This window comes from Mercenaria mercenaria, chromosome 12 (genome assembly GCF_021730395.1).
Source record: "Mercenaria mercenaria strain notata chromosome 12, MADL_Memer_1, whole genome shotgun sequence".
NCBI lineage: Eukaryota > Metazoa > Mollusca > Bivalvia > Venerida > Veneridae > Mercenaria > Mercenaria mercenaria.
The window spans coordinates 72,976,129-72,991,570 of record NC_069372.1 but is presented as its reverse complement, the minus strand read 5'-3'; the positions used below and the strand labels follow the sequence as shown (position 1 = coordinate 72,991,570).

Below are 15,442 nucleotides of genomic sequence, written 5' to 3'. Positions count from 1 at the left end.
TTTGATAGTTTAGGAGAAAAGTTGACCTAAACATAAAACTTAACCAAGAAATCTGATATTTTCTAAGTACAAAAGGGGCCATAAATCTTGCAAAAATCAAGATGGAGTTATGTTTCTTGCTATACAGAGTCAGCTTATGATGGTGAACAAGTATTCCAAGTTTCAAAGCAATAGCTTTGATAGTTTAGGAGAAAAGCTGACCTAAACATAAAACTTAACCAGGCAACGCCGACGCAGACGCCGACGCCGACAACCGCTCAAGTGATGACAATAACTCATCATTTTTTTTCAAAAAATCAGATGAGCTAAAAATGGAAACACAAATCGTTCGCTTGTTAACAATAAAATTTGCAAGTTGTCGACGAAGTTGACAATGTGTGACATTGTTGACGAAGCTGTTTGTGATAGAGAAATTGAAACCACAGTAAATGCAGCAATTGATAATAGCCAGTTTAGCGTAAAACTGTCCACCACCGAAAATAGTGAACCCTTTACTATTGACAATGAAGAAACATTGCAACCAAATACCTTAATTATTGTTAACAGGCAAGGAGTGAAAGAAAAATATAGTATGTGCTTCACAAGAATCACTTGGTCATTTTGCAGAAAGGCATTCAGACTGAATACATGTAAACTTGGTACCTATTTAAATTTTAGAGTGTTGGTATTCTCCTTGCAGTTATTCCTACAAATTTCAAAAAAAAATATTTTACCTACCTACCTACCCATACTTCACCTGATTGGGTCGGGATGGGGAAACAAAGAATATTTTAAGTTTGGCCAAATACATTGTATTTTCTTTATCTATGTATGAAGCTATTCAATTATAGAGACTGTATTAAAAAAGACTTCCTGTCATATGTGACTGTCTCGTCTGTATTTAGAATACAAGACATGAATGAAGATTAGATATAATTCTAAAATGACTGTAGTGGTGAAAATCCATATTCCACATCTTGTTGAGCCTCAAATTTGGGTGAGCACACTGGGCCAGTTTCCTGCCTTAAGTGGCATTCATTTACTCATGATTCACAGCCAAGTTACATTTATTCTATACGAAGTATCTGAAGTGTACCTGGAGCTCCGTTTTACTTTTCCTGTCACTCCTCCTTACTGGGAAGTAATCTGTGACCAGCGTGTTCTTCAGACCATCACTTTCTGTTTTCCTGAAATATCACAATATGTTACATACAGCTATATAGGAAAAACTAGCCCCGCACCCTGGCAACCACGTTTTTTTAATGAAACAGACTGATCTGAATGAATTTCGTAGGTCACTAACAAAACATTGATGTAAAATTATTTTGAAATTGTACCATCAGTTTCAGAAGAAAATGTTCAAAGTTACTGGGAAAGCTAGCCCTGCCCCCTGGCAGCCACACATGTATAAATGAAGAAGAATGATTTGAAGGAAGTTGGTACAGGGTCACGTAAGGCACATAGCTGTGAAATAAGATTGAAATTGGGCCAGATGTTTCAGAGATGATATTCAGTTTTCAATATAGCCATGTAAGGGAAAACTAGCTCTGCCCTCTGGCAGCCATCTTTTTTTCTGAAACATAATGAGCTGAAAGAATTTGGTACAGTGTCACAAAAGGAACATATCTGTGAAATTACTTCTAAATCAGGGCCAGCAGCTTCTCAGAAGATTTTTAAAGTTTTCATTTTTGGCTGCCCTGGCAATCAGAATTCTGCAAAGATGACTAGATTTGAAGGAATCAGAAAGGGAACAGCCTATGAAGTTTGGTTGAAACTGGCTAGGTGCTTTAGGAGATGTTCTTGAAAGAAATTACAACCAAACAGATGGAAGATGGATGGATGAAAAACAGACTTTCAACAATCCTGAAAGCTCTTCAGCACTCCATGTTCAGGTGAGCTAAAAACTTTAATAAGTTTTTCTTTCTCCTTATTTGTCCTCTCGACATAATAACCTTCAATATTTTCCTGCTCAGTAGTTCACCATTCATTTTTTCATTATATTTGGTTTCTAACTGTGACAAGAGTTGATTCTGCCACTCACTTTTTCCTCGGAGCTTTAGGCTTTGCTGGACTGTTTGTTGTGTCATTGTTTGTAACGTCGGTTTTCCCTGTATCTGTCTGTTTGCTTGTCTGTTTCTTTTTCCGTCCTTTCTTCCTCGACTTCGGTCTCTGCAGGTCTTTCTCTGCTTCCTGCTCTAATTTCTTTGTCAATGTCTGAAAATACAAACTTATCCTTTACCCTGCTATATTTCTAAAATGGACTGGTCCGTTATTCAATTTGGGCAGTACAAATTATTATTCAAAGGGGTGTTCACTAAAAATTTACTGACTGAGTAGCAAACAGTGCAGACTATGATCAGCCTGCACACTGGTCTGCACTGGTCGCAAAGGCAGAATCACTTGCCGCCAGCAGGCTAAAGGTAAAAGATTCACTATGCTCAACTTTCACTACTTAATTATTAAATTACAACTTGATTCTAGAACATCCTCATCAAATATACAGTTGAAACTTGATATATCAAACTCGTTCATCTAAAATTCCTGCTATTCTTGAAGACATTTTTATGTCCCATCCTCAAAAGACGTAAACAAAGTACCTTTTAAGTCGAATTCTGGTTACCTCAAAGTAAAACGTTCCATCACCTTTCTAATCCTACTTGTTCTGTATTACATTACAAAAGTGCTTCTACTGTTACAAGCAAAACTATATTATCTGCACTATGAAATACTTTCAGGTATTTCATTTTATTATCGGTTTGTTAAAAGTTAATTTTATACCATAAGTAAACTGACAAAATCATATGAAGCAGATTTTAAAGGGTAAATCATGTAAATAGAATAAATCCTACATGTTTTTGTTGTGCAAAAACGTATGATATTGTGTCTAAAACCAATTTCATTTCCCACTCAACTGTGTAATTGCAAGGGAGATCTCTGCTTGTAAGTACTGGCCCAAGGCAAGAGTTGTCATTCTTTGCAGATTACAACTTTAAATTAAATATCAAAACTTCTGTTATTGATATTAACAAAACTATCATAAATTTCATTTTTGTAATATCATTTTTGGTAATTTCAAGGACTTAGAAATCAATTTCTAGACTTTATTTAATGTATTTCTATCATTGAAAATTTTAGGGTCTACCTCTACATGTTTCTTTTATGTTTACATGGATCAGTAGAAATTGTTCATATTTACGAATATGAAATTTGAGTACAATGGGTATCTTTTTTAAGTAAAGTGATGAGCTACAAAGAGGCACATCAAAGCAACTACCTCATCATTTTATGAGACAAAGAAAATCAAAGCAAATATTTAGAGGATGCATACAACAGGACATCTACCAAAGGTTCTGCCATAATGATTTTGTCTGTTAAGGTATTTTAATGATTTTATATCTGAACCCAATGTAGGCTTCTCTGACATTAGTTCTGTACTCTTCAATAGTGTACAATTAATTTTAAATTGTGTCAACTTACTACATTTAAAGCAACCAAATTTTGAAAGGAACATTCATTTTTTTGTAAAAACAGCTTTTGTCTCATAAATTTGCCATAACTTGGCAGTGTGTCTCATGGTTCCCTTTTTACTGTAATTTATTACTTGCTGTTTTTATAACCAATCTGCCACTAGCCATTTATTTTTCATTAATTTGTTGATATAATAACTTGTATTTTTATTTTCCTGTAAGAAAACAGCCTCTGTGTACCTTTTTGCACTCTGGATCTTTAGTTATCTCCCCTTGTTTGTTAGAGATGCTGGCTGTTTCCTCAGTGTCCCCTGTCTGGTCCTTGTCTGGAGAAGATTTTGGTGTGATCACGACTGAGGAGTTAGATAACTGATCATTGTCTGTTGACACTCTTGTACTGGCAACATCAGAAACTGTAACAGCAGAAAATATAACAACATCAAAGCTTTTTATCTGGTAAGCCACAGGGAAACCTCTGACATTCCAAACTGGGAAATTCTTGAATAATAATTGCCCACTTGGGGAGAAAGACATATTGTAAACAAGGCCATTTTTACTTCTGTAACTGAGGTGGAACTTTGGTAGCTTTCCAATCTGAAATTCATTCATTATTTCCTGATTTGTTAACAATAATTTGCTAAACAAGAAATGTTCAAACGCCTTGTCACTAAAAGGTTAAAATAATAAAAACATACACTCAAGAACTTAAAATACACTGGAAAATTTTGTCCAAGAAGATCTTAATGCATATATTTATAAAATATGCAGAATAGATAAGGATATTAAGGCGATAATTTGTCTGTGCTAAATGAAATGTGACTCCTGCTCATGCTATAGACTCAGCTGTCGTCACTAGACAAGAATAGCGAAGTAGTTATTATTATACCATTAAAAGATAAACAAATTGACCAGTCTGTCCAAGGATAAAAGGAATTTACAGTTGATTTTAAAAAAAAATACTTGAGTACATGTTTCATGAATTAATTAATTGCCATAAGTATATGGATGAGGTATTTCTTAAGTTCTTGAGAGTATACATGTACATTTAAACAAGAACAAAAAGTGCAACAATTTTGAATCACAGATTTTTTCCATTTATGATGCATAATGGCACTTTCCGTAAAACCACAGCTTAACTGAACTTTCCACTAAACCACAATGAAATGCATTATACCAGGGCTTGACTTTAACTCTGGTACGCTCGCCCTTTGGGCAACTTCAACTATTTTTTTCTTGCCCAAACCCATTTTTTGTTGCCCAAGTGTAACATGGTGATGTGGTGAGATATTACAATGCAAACAAAAACAGGAGACTAATACATGATTGTCTGAGAAGTATTTCTTGGGATCTTTCATATATTTTACTTGCCAAACGGGCAACTGAGTATGAATTTTTGCCTGCCAGCACTCCACTTTTACAAATGTACCTGCCCTGGGCAATAGGGCAGTCTTTAAGGTTGAGCCCTGTATACACTAGTATGGATGTATACAAGTGGCACATTGCAGCAAGTTGATGACAAAGTTTGTTAAGAAGTAACTGGTAAAATGCAAGCAGTATTTTTCAAAATTTGAGTGCCCTTTTTTAGGGTTTTGAGCATCAAACTTAAGGACTTTTCAACGTCTGTGTGAACCCGGTAGAGCAAAAGTGCATCAAAACTGGGGCATAATTCGTAAAATATTGGTGCTAGAGTTATGGCCCTGGTGTTATATGACGCCAGTGACAGACATGGGGTAATCAATTAAAGTAATCGTAATGATTAATAATCGATTAATACTTTTCATCAATCATCATTAATCATACTTTTTTCTGATTGACTAATAATTTAATCGATTAATGAAGAAAATTTGGCTGTAAGCATGATTATTTTAAAATTAATATATGATTACTTGTTTATATATGAGGCTGATCATTACCTTATAATGTACAGCATTGTGGTCATAAATGTGTAGCAATTAACAAGTATGGTTAGAAGATTACACTTTCAGGATATTGACAATTATCACCTAATTTAGGCGTACCCAATTTCATACATATGCCTGGACTTTGCCTCAGGGGCACAGTTTTAAATCACCATACAATAACTTGTATGGAGATTTACAAGTTAGTAAAGTTATTATGGGGAAAAAGACACCCTATTTATTCAAGAAATATAAAAAGACTGAATTTCATAATTGCTCTTAGCTTGTGACCATGATTTGGTAAGTTTAGTTAACACTAGTCTATTCAAGGTACATTCTTAGAGTAAGATAAGATAGTGGAACTAACAACCAACACAGATTAAAAGGTACATTCATGTATACTAATCTTCCTCAGATGTCAACACTGTTTAGTCCTTTGCAGACATCCCAACTTTTTCTGAATGCCAAGTGGGAGTTTTTGCTTTCCAAAGTGGGAGATTGAGGTGTTCAAGTGGGAGATTTTATACCGCGGTAATAATGTTCATGATAACGAAGCTTTTAACAAATCTAATGATAATATAAACTTATTTGCCCTTATAAAATCACTAGTCTTAAAAAAATTCACTTGTCTATATCTTATTATTCATGCATTTTTAATGTTTTGGAACAATAATACATGAAGCCTTCTGTGCAAAATTAAATAGTTATGGCACTTTAAGCACTATGTCTAAATTCAAAACACCACTGAGAATTAAACCTGCACTTTTATTTCTTTTGTTGGAAAGAAGACTCCCCAGGTGAATTTTACATGACAAACAGTACAGCTGTTAGAACTGTAAAAACAAAATGTATATAGCTAAAAAAATAAAAGTTCAAGCAATAGAAAATTTACTGTTCGATTCTCATCCCTGTCAACCAGTATTTAAAACCCCTGGCTCAAATACTTTTATTGATCAAAATCCTGTTATCCAAAATTGAATGTCCGGGTGTTGTTACACTTTCGTAGATTTGCCTAAATCTCCAGTTAAAAGGATGTGTTTGACAAATTGTTATGATGCAATGACAGTTTAACAGCATTTGATAGTAAGTGATATTAAAATTTACCATGACATTTCCTCTTATCAAAATGATTTTAAGAGAAATGTTTTTAAAACCTAGCAGGTTGACTCGGCGACCATCTACTTTCGATTTCAAAAAGTTACAGAAAAAGGTAAAGCTAGTATAATTTCTAATCTAAATTTGATTGAATTTAATTAGATATCTAATGTTTGGATTTTAATTTCAACTGTGACACATTAATCAACACCTGGCTTTGTTAAATCGTGTTATAAACAATAATCAGCACGGGTAGAATAAGGTGCGAAAATATCCGAAAGCTGTGGTTTACAGACTCGTCAGTAGTGATACAGTATCAGATAGGCGCAAAGAAGCGGATTATTTCATAATTTTGGTGTTTTTATGTTGTTTTGTTTTTTGTTTTTTTTTTTAATCGGGAGATTGAGACTTCTGATCGAGGGTGATCGGGTTTTACAACCAGAATCGGGAGAAACCCGATCGGATCGGGAGAGTTGGGATGTCTGCCTTTGTTATTCTTTTACCTGAAAATATATTTGTGCCATTGTTGAACGGCTGTTCAATATCAGTCACTGGAAAGTTTTTTTCAATCTGAACGCTGCAGGCTGAGTGATAAGACATTTCAACGCCTCCAAGATCAAATGCAACAAACACATTTGAACTATATATGCGTGAAGAACCATTTGACTCTAGCTGACTGCTTCGATGAATATACTTTGTCACTGTGTTATATATATATATGATTTATGTTTCATTCTGCATGATTACTTTGGGTTATTGATTAATAATTTAATCGATTAATAGAAATTGGTCTGTTAATCAATTAATAATGATTATTAAACAAGAGGACCATGATGGTCCTGAATCGCTCACCTATCCCCACATGACCTAGTGTTGAACTGAGTACGACGTCGTTATTTCTATTATTTGACATAGTGACCTAGTTTTTGAGCACATGTGACCTAGATATCATCAAGATAAAAAATTCTGACCAATTTTCATGAAGACCCATTGAAAAATATAAGTCCTCTAGAGAGGTCACAAGGTTTTTCTATTATTTGACCGAATGACCTAGTTTTTGAAGGCACGTGACCCACTTCTGAATCTGACCTAGATATCATCAAGGTGAACATTCTCACCAATTTTCATGAAGATCTCATGAAAATATGGCCTCTAGAGAGGTCACAAGGTTTTTCTATTTTTCGACCTACTGACCTAGTTTTTGACCGCACGTGACCCAGTTTCGAACTCGACCTAGATATCATCAAGAGGAACATTCTGATCAATTGTCATGAAGATCCATTGAGAAACATGGCCTCTAGAGACGTCACAAGGTCTTTCTATTTTTAGACCTACTGACCTAGTTTTTGACCGCACGTAACCGAGTTTCAAACCTGACCTAGATATCATCTAGGTGAACATTCTCACTATTTTTCATGAAGATCCATTGAGAAATATGGCCTCTAGAGAGGTCACAAGGTTTTTCTATTTTTAGACCTACTGACCTAGTTTTTGACCGCACGTGACCCAGTTTCGAACTTGACCTAGATATCATCAAGGTGAACATTATGACCAATTTTCATGAAGATCCATTGAGAAATATGGCCTCTAAAGAGATCACAAGGTTTTTCTATTTTTAGACCTACTGATCTAGTTTTTGACCCCACATGACCCAGTTTCAAACTTGACCTAGATATCATCAAGGTGAACATTCTGACCAATTTTCATGAAGATCCATTGAGAAATATGGCCTCTAGAGAGGTCACAAGGTTTTTCTATTTTTAGACCTACTGACCTAGTTTTTGACCCCACGTGACCCAGTTTCGAACTTGACCTAGATATCATCAAGGTGAACATTCTGACCAATTTTCATGAAGATCTCATGAAAAATATGGCCTCTAGAGAGGTCACAAGGTTTTTCTATTTTCAGACCTACTGACCTAGTTTTTGACCGCACGTGACCCAGTTTCGAACCTGACCTAGATATCATCAAGATGAACATTCTGACCAACTTTCATAAAAATCCCATGAAAAATGTGACCTCTAGAGTGGTCACAAGCAAAAGTTTACGCACGCACGCACGCACGCACGCACGACGGACGCCACGCGATCACAAAAGCTCACCTTGTCACTTTGTGACAGGTGAGCTAAAAATGTCTTAATAATCGATTACTTTTCAAAGTAATCAGCCCCATGTCTGGTGAGTGATGATAAGGAATAACTATTTTAAGTTTGATAGCTCTCCATATACTTCATGTAGTCGAGCCAAAACAGTAGGGGTGGGTATTGCCACGAAAATTGGTATTGCGATATATTGCAATATTGTATGTGGATATTGCAATATACTGCGATATATTGTACCAGTTATTTAATGAACAAAATCGTGACGAATCATACTGTTTTTGTTTTTTTTTTTCAAATTTATTCAATTAAAAATGAGTAAAATGACTAGTATCAACAACACGACCTTCTCAATAAATAAAAATACCAGTAAACAAAAAAAAAAGAAAAAAGTTTTGACTAGATTATGACGCCGATTACCGGATATTCAAAAGCGAAAGAAGACTGCGTCAAAATATTATTTAGTTTATTGTGTGGCACTGCATTTGGTTTACGAATACAATCATATAACACAGGTTGCTCAATTCACCGATTATAAACGAGGAAAGTGGTATAGCTGTTGTATGAATAATAAATTCTAGTTGATAGAAAAATTACTAATGAGTCGCTGACAAATACGAAATTATATTTATCTAAATTTTCTTATTGGTTTTATTATGTGGAATTGGGTCCGTAAAATAGCTGTAGCCCAGTCTGCTACCTGCACCAGAAATGAAAGGAGAAAAATGAAAACAAAGTTGAATCGTGCTGGCAAGAAAAGGATTTTTTTTGTGAATCTTCATGGTTTACGTTAGTGTTACTTAATGTTATAAAATAACCGGTATTCGAAAATCATATCGCAATATCGTATCGTCGGAAAAAACATCGCAATAACCGGTCTACCGCGGTATATCGCCCACCCCTACAAAACAGTACCAGACCAGCACTTGACAGAAATGTAAACAAAACCTGTATATTGCCTGACTTTTTGGTTAAGTTTCTCTGCCACAAATGGGGCAAAAGTAATGTTTTTATCAGCTGGGAAGTAGTGGAACAGAATACTGACCTGTTGAAGGATAAACCTGCATAAGGACTGACTGCCATCAATCAAGATTTTACAAATATGTTTTCTTACCTTCCTCTTTCTGTGCAGAATGTTCACATTTAGAATCATCTAGTGAGGGGCTTGGCGGGAAATAATCTGTGATCTTTGAATCATTTAGTGCACTTGAGGCCATTCTGCACAATACTGAGGGTCTGTCAAAGAAAACAAATTCGAACGTAATAACTCAGTAAATATCAGTTTTTAATCATTCAATCCTGAGAAAAACATGAATTTAGCTTATTTTATTCTTGGCAGTATGGGGCTTCCAGGAGAGGTCCTCTGATAGTGTCGTACCTAGGTATCTCCCTGTCGTAAGAATGGACCAGACCTGATGATATTAGCTGCAAATGAATGGACCGGACCCCCTATCCACTGCAAACAAATTATTTAAGACATGCAAATATAAAAGGAAGTGTCTAGCCGTCTGGTAACCGGACGCCTAGCCTGTGTTCTACCTATTTTCTAGCTGTCCGGTAATAGATTTTGTAATGAATAAGTAATGATTTTATATAGTTTTAATGTTATTTACTAAAAGATATCGATACTTATCTGCAAAAAAAAATTTGTGTGAATACATACTAAAGATTTACAATAAATCCAGGGTTCCCACACTTTTTCGTCTATGAAATTTAAGGACTTTTCCAGGACCTTGTTGCAATTTTCAAGGACCTCTGTACGACATATCGGGTTGTACGTTCCCGTCAATTTTTCTAGATTCAGTGTAAAAATATAAGAAAAGAGGGCCATGATGGCCCAATATTGCTTAAAAATTTCTACTTAATAAATACAGGCTCTGCAAATTTTCTTTTATCTTTTTTTTTTCATTTTGTTTCCTTACTGTCCTCAAGCTTTTGTTTCTCAAGGAAACTATGAATCATTTACTTGTCTAGCATGTTGTGAAGAATTAATCAACTCCTTCATAATAACTACACCTCTGGTGCCATCTACATTTTTTTCTAGCAATTAAATTATTTTCAGTCAAGTTGATGTTTGATCACTGAATTCAAGTGTGTCACTAATCACGATTTTCACAATTGTTCTCGAAAAATAATCGGAATTTCACAGGGCTTCTTAAAAATCGACACAAAAATGACCGAAAGCCTAAAATTACTGTTTAAAAATTCAAGCATAGCTACCTATATAGGCTCATCAACCACGAAAACATCGGTATTTTCGAAAAAGGAAATTGAAATGACATGTTGTTGTCCGCCATTTTGAATCATGAATTACTTCCCTTAGCAAAATGGGATAATTCCCGGTATTTTCCCGTACCTTTACCGTTCTTTCGCCAAATTCCCGGAGTTTTCACGGCCGGGAGTCAATTTTTGAAATTCACGGACTTTTCCCACTTTCCCGTATAGCGCGGGAACCCTGTAAATCACTGCATTATTCAGCCGATAAAACAAAAGTTTGCCGAAACCAATAATGGCGAGATCGCCGTGACATCACTCATTAAAATCTGTTCATCTGGTGGCTGTTATTGGAACGGAATTTTTAAATTTTAACATTTTTTTTCACTAGATTTTCAAAATTAAAACATTTTTGAAATACTTGCAATTTTCATATTTTAATATTCAAATACCTTCTTAGTGAATAACTGTTTTAAATAACATTTAATTTCAATAGCGGCAGTGTGATGTTCAAAACTTTTAGAAAAACAGTAGTTAAGCGTTCATAATTGGAAACAGGCTAATTGGGACCATGGCTGATTCGGATCAAATATTTTGGCGGATTCGGACCACATACTTTGCATAAAAGTTGATAATGACCATATATTTTGGCAGATTCGGACCACAAACTTTGAATTAACAGTCAATAATGACCATATATTTTGGATGATTCGGCAATGTTTAGGAAATAATGTTGATTATAGCCTATATAGGGATTTAACTTGAAGTAATTAAGGACATAAAATATACACATTCAAGCAAATAAGTTTTGACAAGCTAAAATGCATCATTTATGCATTTAAATAAAGACTTAAATTATTCTTTGCATCAGAAACTAAACTTAATACTCAAAAATGTTATTTTTACTCATGATATTAGTGTCAGGATAACTTAACAATTCGGGCCGAATAAGCCAAGTCAGCCTGTATTCTCATAAATAATCCATTTTATTTCGAAATAATGGTCAAAATTAATTAATTAATTGCTTGTTTTATAAGCTTTCCATTCTTCATAAATATATATAAATTTGTGTTTTAACAATTTAAGCATGTTAAGTGTAATCTGTTACAGTGTTAGAAAAACATCACTTTTTACAAAATAACATGGTCGTTCGGCGATCAATGTTTTATCATAAATATAGAATATCAACGGATTTTTATACAAACATGATCTCATTTGTTTTATCGACTGAAAAATCAGATAAATATTGATATCTTAAATAAATAACATTTAAAACTATATAAAATCTTCACTTATTCATTTACCGGACGGCTAGAAAATCCCCTGAGCAACGCAGGCTAGGTTACCAGGTCTAGGAAAGTGGTATATTAACAGATCATCTGTAAATTTACAGATAATCTATAATTTCACAGATTTCTTGAGTATAAATTTACAGATCAAGTGTTTGAAAACTTCTAAAATCATACAAGTTTGGACTCAAAATTGCAGCTTGAAATTAATTTATTTACTTATGGAATGGATAAATAAAGGTCAATTGTAACTTTCAGTCATTTCTGGTGACTTTGATTCTTTAGAAAATACCAAAAATCAAAGTCAATAAAAATGGCTGAAACTCACAAATGATTTGTGCATACTGTAAATAAACCAATTAATTTCAAGCTGCGGTTTTGGGGATAAATGTAATTTCATCAATTTTGATCAGGAAGGTCTAATACGGGGAGTAGAAACTCCGTATAAATCAATACATTTATCTGTACTATGCTGTCGTCCATACCTGTAAATATCGGCCAGTCGTTAGCGATCGATATTTTGTTTTCGCCACTATCAATTAGCGCATAATTAGCATATTACCTCATGTTAATCATGGAGCTATAACACTTATTGTTCAAAGGGTTTACCAGTCACATGTTAAGTGGCGATAATTAGATGATCAGAGATTGATCTAAAGGGATTCTGACGCAAAAACAGCATGCGACTGCATGTGGTGATATGCTTAATTATTATGAATTAACTCGAGCTCACTTCCCTGAAGAAATATTTTACCACGTAACTTCAAACCTTTATCAAAGGGCCGATTTTTGTTGGATTTGAATAAAAAAAATGGAAAATAACAGAAAGCTGACACTTTGCTTAATCTTGTAGGGACATAATTATAATTATTGTTTATAATGTCAGATTTCTACATACAGAAACAAACATTCTTCTTGAACATAGGGAATGTTTCAAACGAAATTGTTGTTTAAACTCCAAAAATTAGTTTAATAAATTTAATCTTAAAACTGATGTGTGAAAAATACAATGTATTTAAATTAAAATAACAATATTTTTTTTAAAAAAGGCAGACAACGAAGTTACATTTAGTATTCCGAACTTTTACAGGGGTCTAGCTAGGTCCAATTTTTTGGGAGAAGTCACTTCTCCCTCAAGCTGATTTAGGGAGAAGTGAGGAGACTTTAGGGAGAAGTGGGAAGACTTTTCCTACTGCAATGATGTTGAGTGATTTGAAAGGTGGCTGTAATGTTCTTGATAAAAAGTATTGATGTGACCATTCATTTTCTTAGTTAGATCATTTCCCATACAGTGGTTATTGTTTCGTTAAAAAATTCTGAAAAAAGTCGTTTTCAAAATTCAAGCCGATTCTGTAAATGTAACCCGCCGAATTTTGGTTATATCTTGTATGAAGTGTTTATTATTAACACCGAGTCATTCACCGAGGAATGTCAGTATCTCACTCGAATAAAACTGAAAGTAAACTGAGTAATCTAGAAATACATATTCAAATAAATTCATCGATGGAAGTCAATTTAAACATAGTTTATACATTACATGTCGTTCTTTTATCATAGATAACAAATAATTGTGTACCAAATTCCAATTAATCGCATGGTTAATCAGCAGATTCTTTAAAAAAACTTTGCTTTTTGCACTCAAACATGTTGACAATTAAGAACGAAGTGTCAAAGATGTAAACGCGACGCTAATTGGCTGAACACAATCAACGAGGTGTATCGGATAATTTGATTCGCTTTCACACTTCTCGGGGAAAATCTCGCAAGTACCTGAAGTAGGCGGAGCTTAAATTATGCTCCCGGCGTGTGTTTGTGTATTCGGCACTCGATATGACACCGTGCAAATTGTCAACAGTCCGGGTAGCACTAATTAGTGAGTGCGGAAATCAAAGAAAATCGGGCGACTTGCATTTCGCTTTGAGGTTAGATTTGAGCGAAGTTTGAAGTTCTAGAGCGCCTATTTCGCTCAAGTCGCCCACTCGCGAGAGCCCTGTTTTAGATAAAACTGCAGAATATCATCTAGGTTTAACACGCATTTAAATGGTGAAGAACAGAGCAATATCATAAACAAATATTTTCAGGCAACAGTTTACAGTTTTGACTTGCTATTTTCATTAAAATATGTCCTAATTTTTTTATTCTAAATACTCTGAATCAACAAGGCAAATATCATGTAAAAAACGACATCTTTCTCTCTGGGTAAGACAAGTCTAGATTTAGCCATTTTCACAGGGCGAAAAGTAACATTAATGTAGATATTTTCCATTTAAAAACAGATGCAGGCAATAATTTCATGGCAGAACTTTTGTTTTCAACAAAAAATTCAACAAATGCTTTCCCAGATTTTCACTGAAAGGACGAGTTAAACTGTAAGGCGTAAGTGTTTGAGTAATAGCAGAATAACCTACGGCATACGCTTCGATTGGACGACAGCATCAGATAAGATAAATGCCTGTTTCCAGTCCCCGTATCAGTTGTTCCAGATTTTGATACACAAAATCTGTAAATTTACAGATCGAAAATTTACAGATAATCTGTTCACTTTCCTAGACCTGGTTACTGGACTGCTAGACACTTCCAATATAAAATACCAGCACAGCAAGAATTTCAATACTCCCTATGCGAAAACAATGAAAACTTTGTCGAAGAATTACGTAATGTTTCAAGTTATCTTTCGAGCCGGTTTAACATGTAAGCGTTCGTTTTGGTCCAAAAAAGTTTGAAATTCATGTAGGCAGACCCTAGTCTGCTTCAGTTGATTCCCAGACGCAAACCATAAACCAAAAATGCTGTCATAATGGTAACCATGTTTCCTTCGTTTGTATAATTTTCTAAGTACTTTTTATCAACACAATCACTTACAAACACAATATTAAATGTTACAAAATTATTTCGCTTACTGTTTTTGAAAAAAAAGCAGACTGGTACTTGGAAGATCGAGCGAAAACATAAGTAGGATTAAAAGTCGAAAAGATCATATATGTAGCGAACTGGTTAAATGGTTAAATCACGTGATGTGGGATTGGTGAAGGAAAGACGTGTTTTTAGTGTCTAATGATTTCAACCAGAATTTTTAAACTGTATATAATAATTTTATATGATATACTGGTATGGCAAGGTGAAAGGAACTCTCGCAGTAAAGAGTGAATGGTTGAAAAGGGTGTAACCGAAAGAAAGAACGGAATAATCGGAAAAATAAACTCCAGAAAAAGTGACGTGGTCTGGCGGCCATGACAGTTTTAGGAAAAACTCCGATCTTTTAAAGACTTTAATTTTATTTAAGTGTAAAGAGAATAATTAAGTTCCCACATTAACTTTGCATTTTACTAGAGTGGTGGAACCTATGCTCGCGGTATTCCTATGCTCGCGGTATTTCGATGAATACGCTCTCTGCAGAAGC

The 15,442-nt window shown here is 34.5% G+C and overlaps 1 protein-coding gene across 1 annotated transcript in view; it reads right to left on the bottom strand.

Annotated features, from left to right (window-relative positions):
- LOC123533535 (N-lysine methyltransferase KMT5A-like) overlaps positions 1–14,889 on the bottom strand; it is a 32,662-nt gene extending 17,773 nt beyond the window's left edge. The window contains exons 1-5 of the mRNA XM_045315191.2: positions 14,697–14,889; positions 9,654–9,775; positions 3,687–3,859; positions 2,021–2,193; positions 1,076–1,166 (exon numbers count right to left, since the gene is read on the bottom strand). Coding sequence (XP_045171126.1) covers positions 1,076–1,166; positions 2,021–2,193; positions 3,687–3,859; positions 9,654–9,756 — 540 coding nt within the window. The 5' untranslated portion in view covers positions 9,757–9,775; positions 14,697–14,889. The remainder of the gene's footprint in view (positions 1–1,075; positions 1,167–2,020; positions 2,194–3,686; positions 3,860–9,653; positions 9,776–14,696) is intronic.
- Positions 14,890–15,442: the final 553 nt, after the last annotated feature.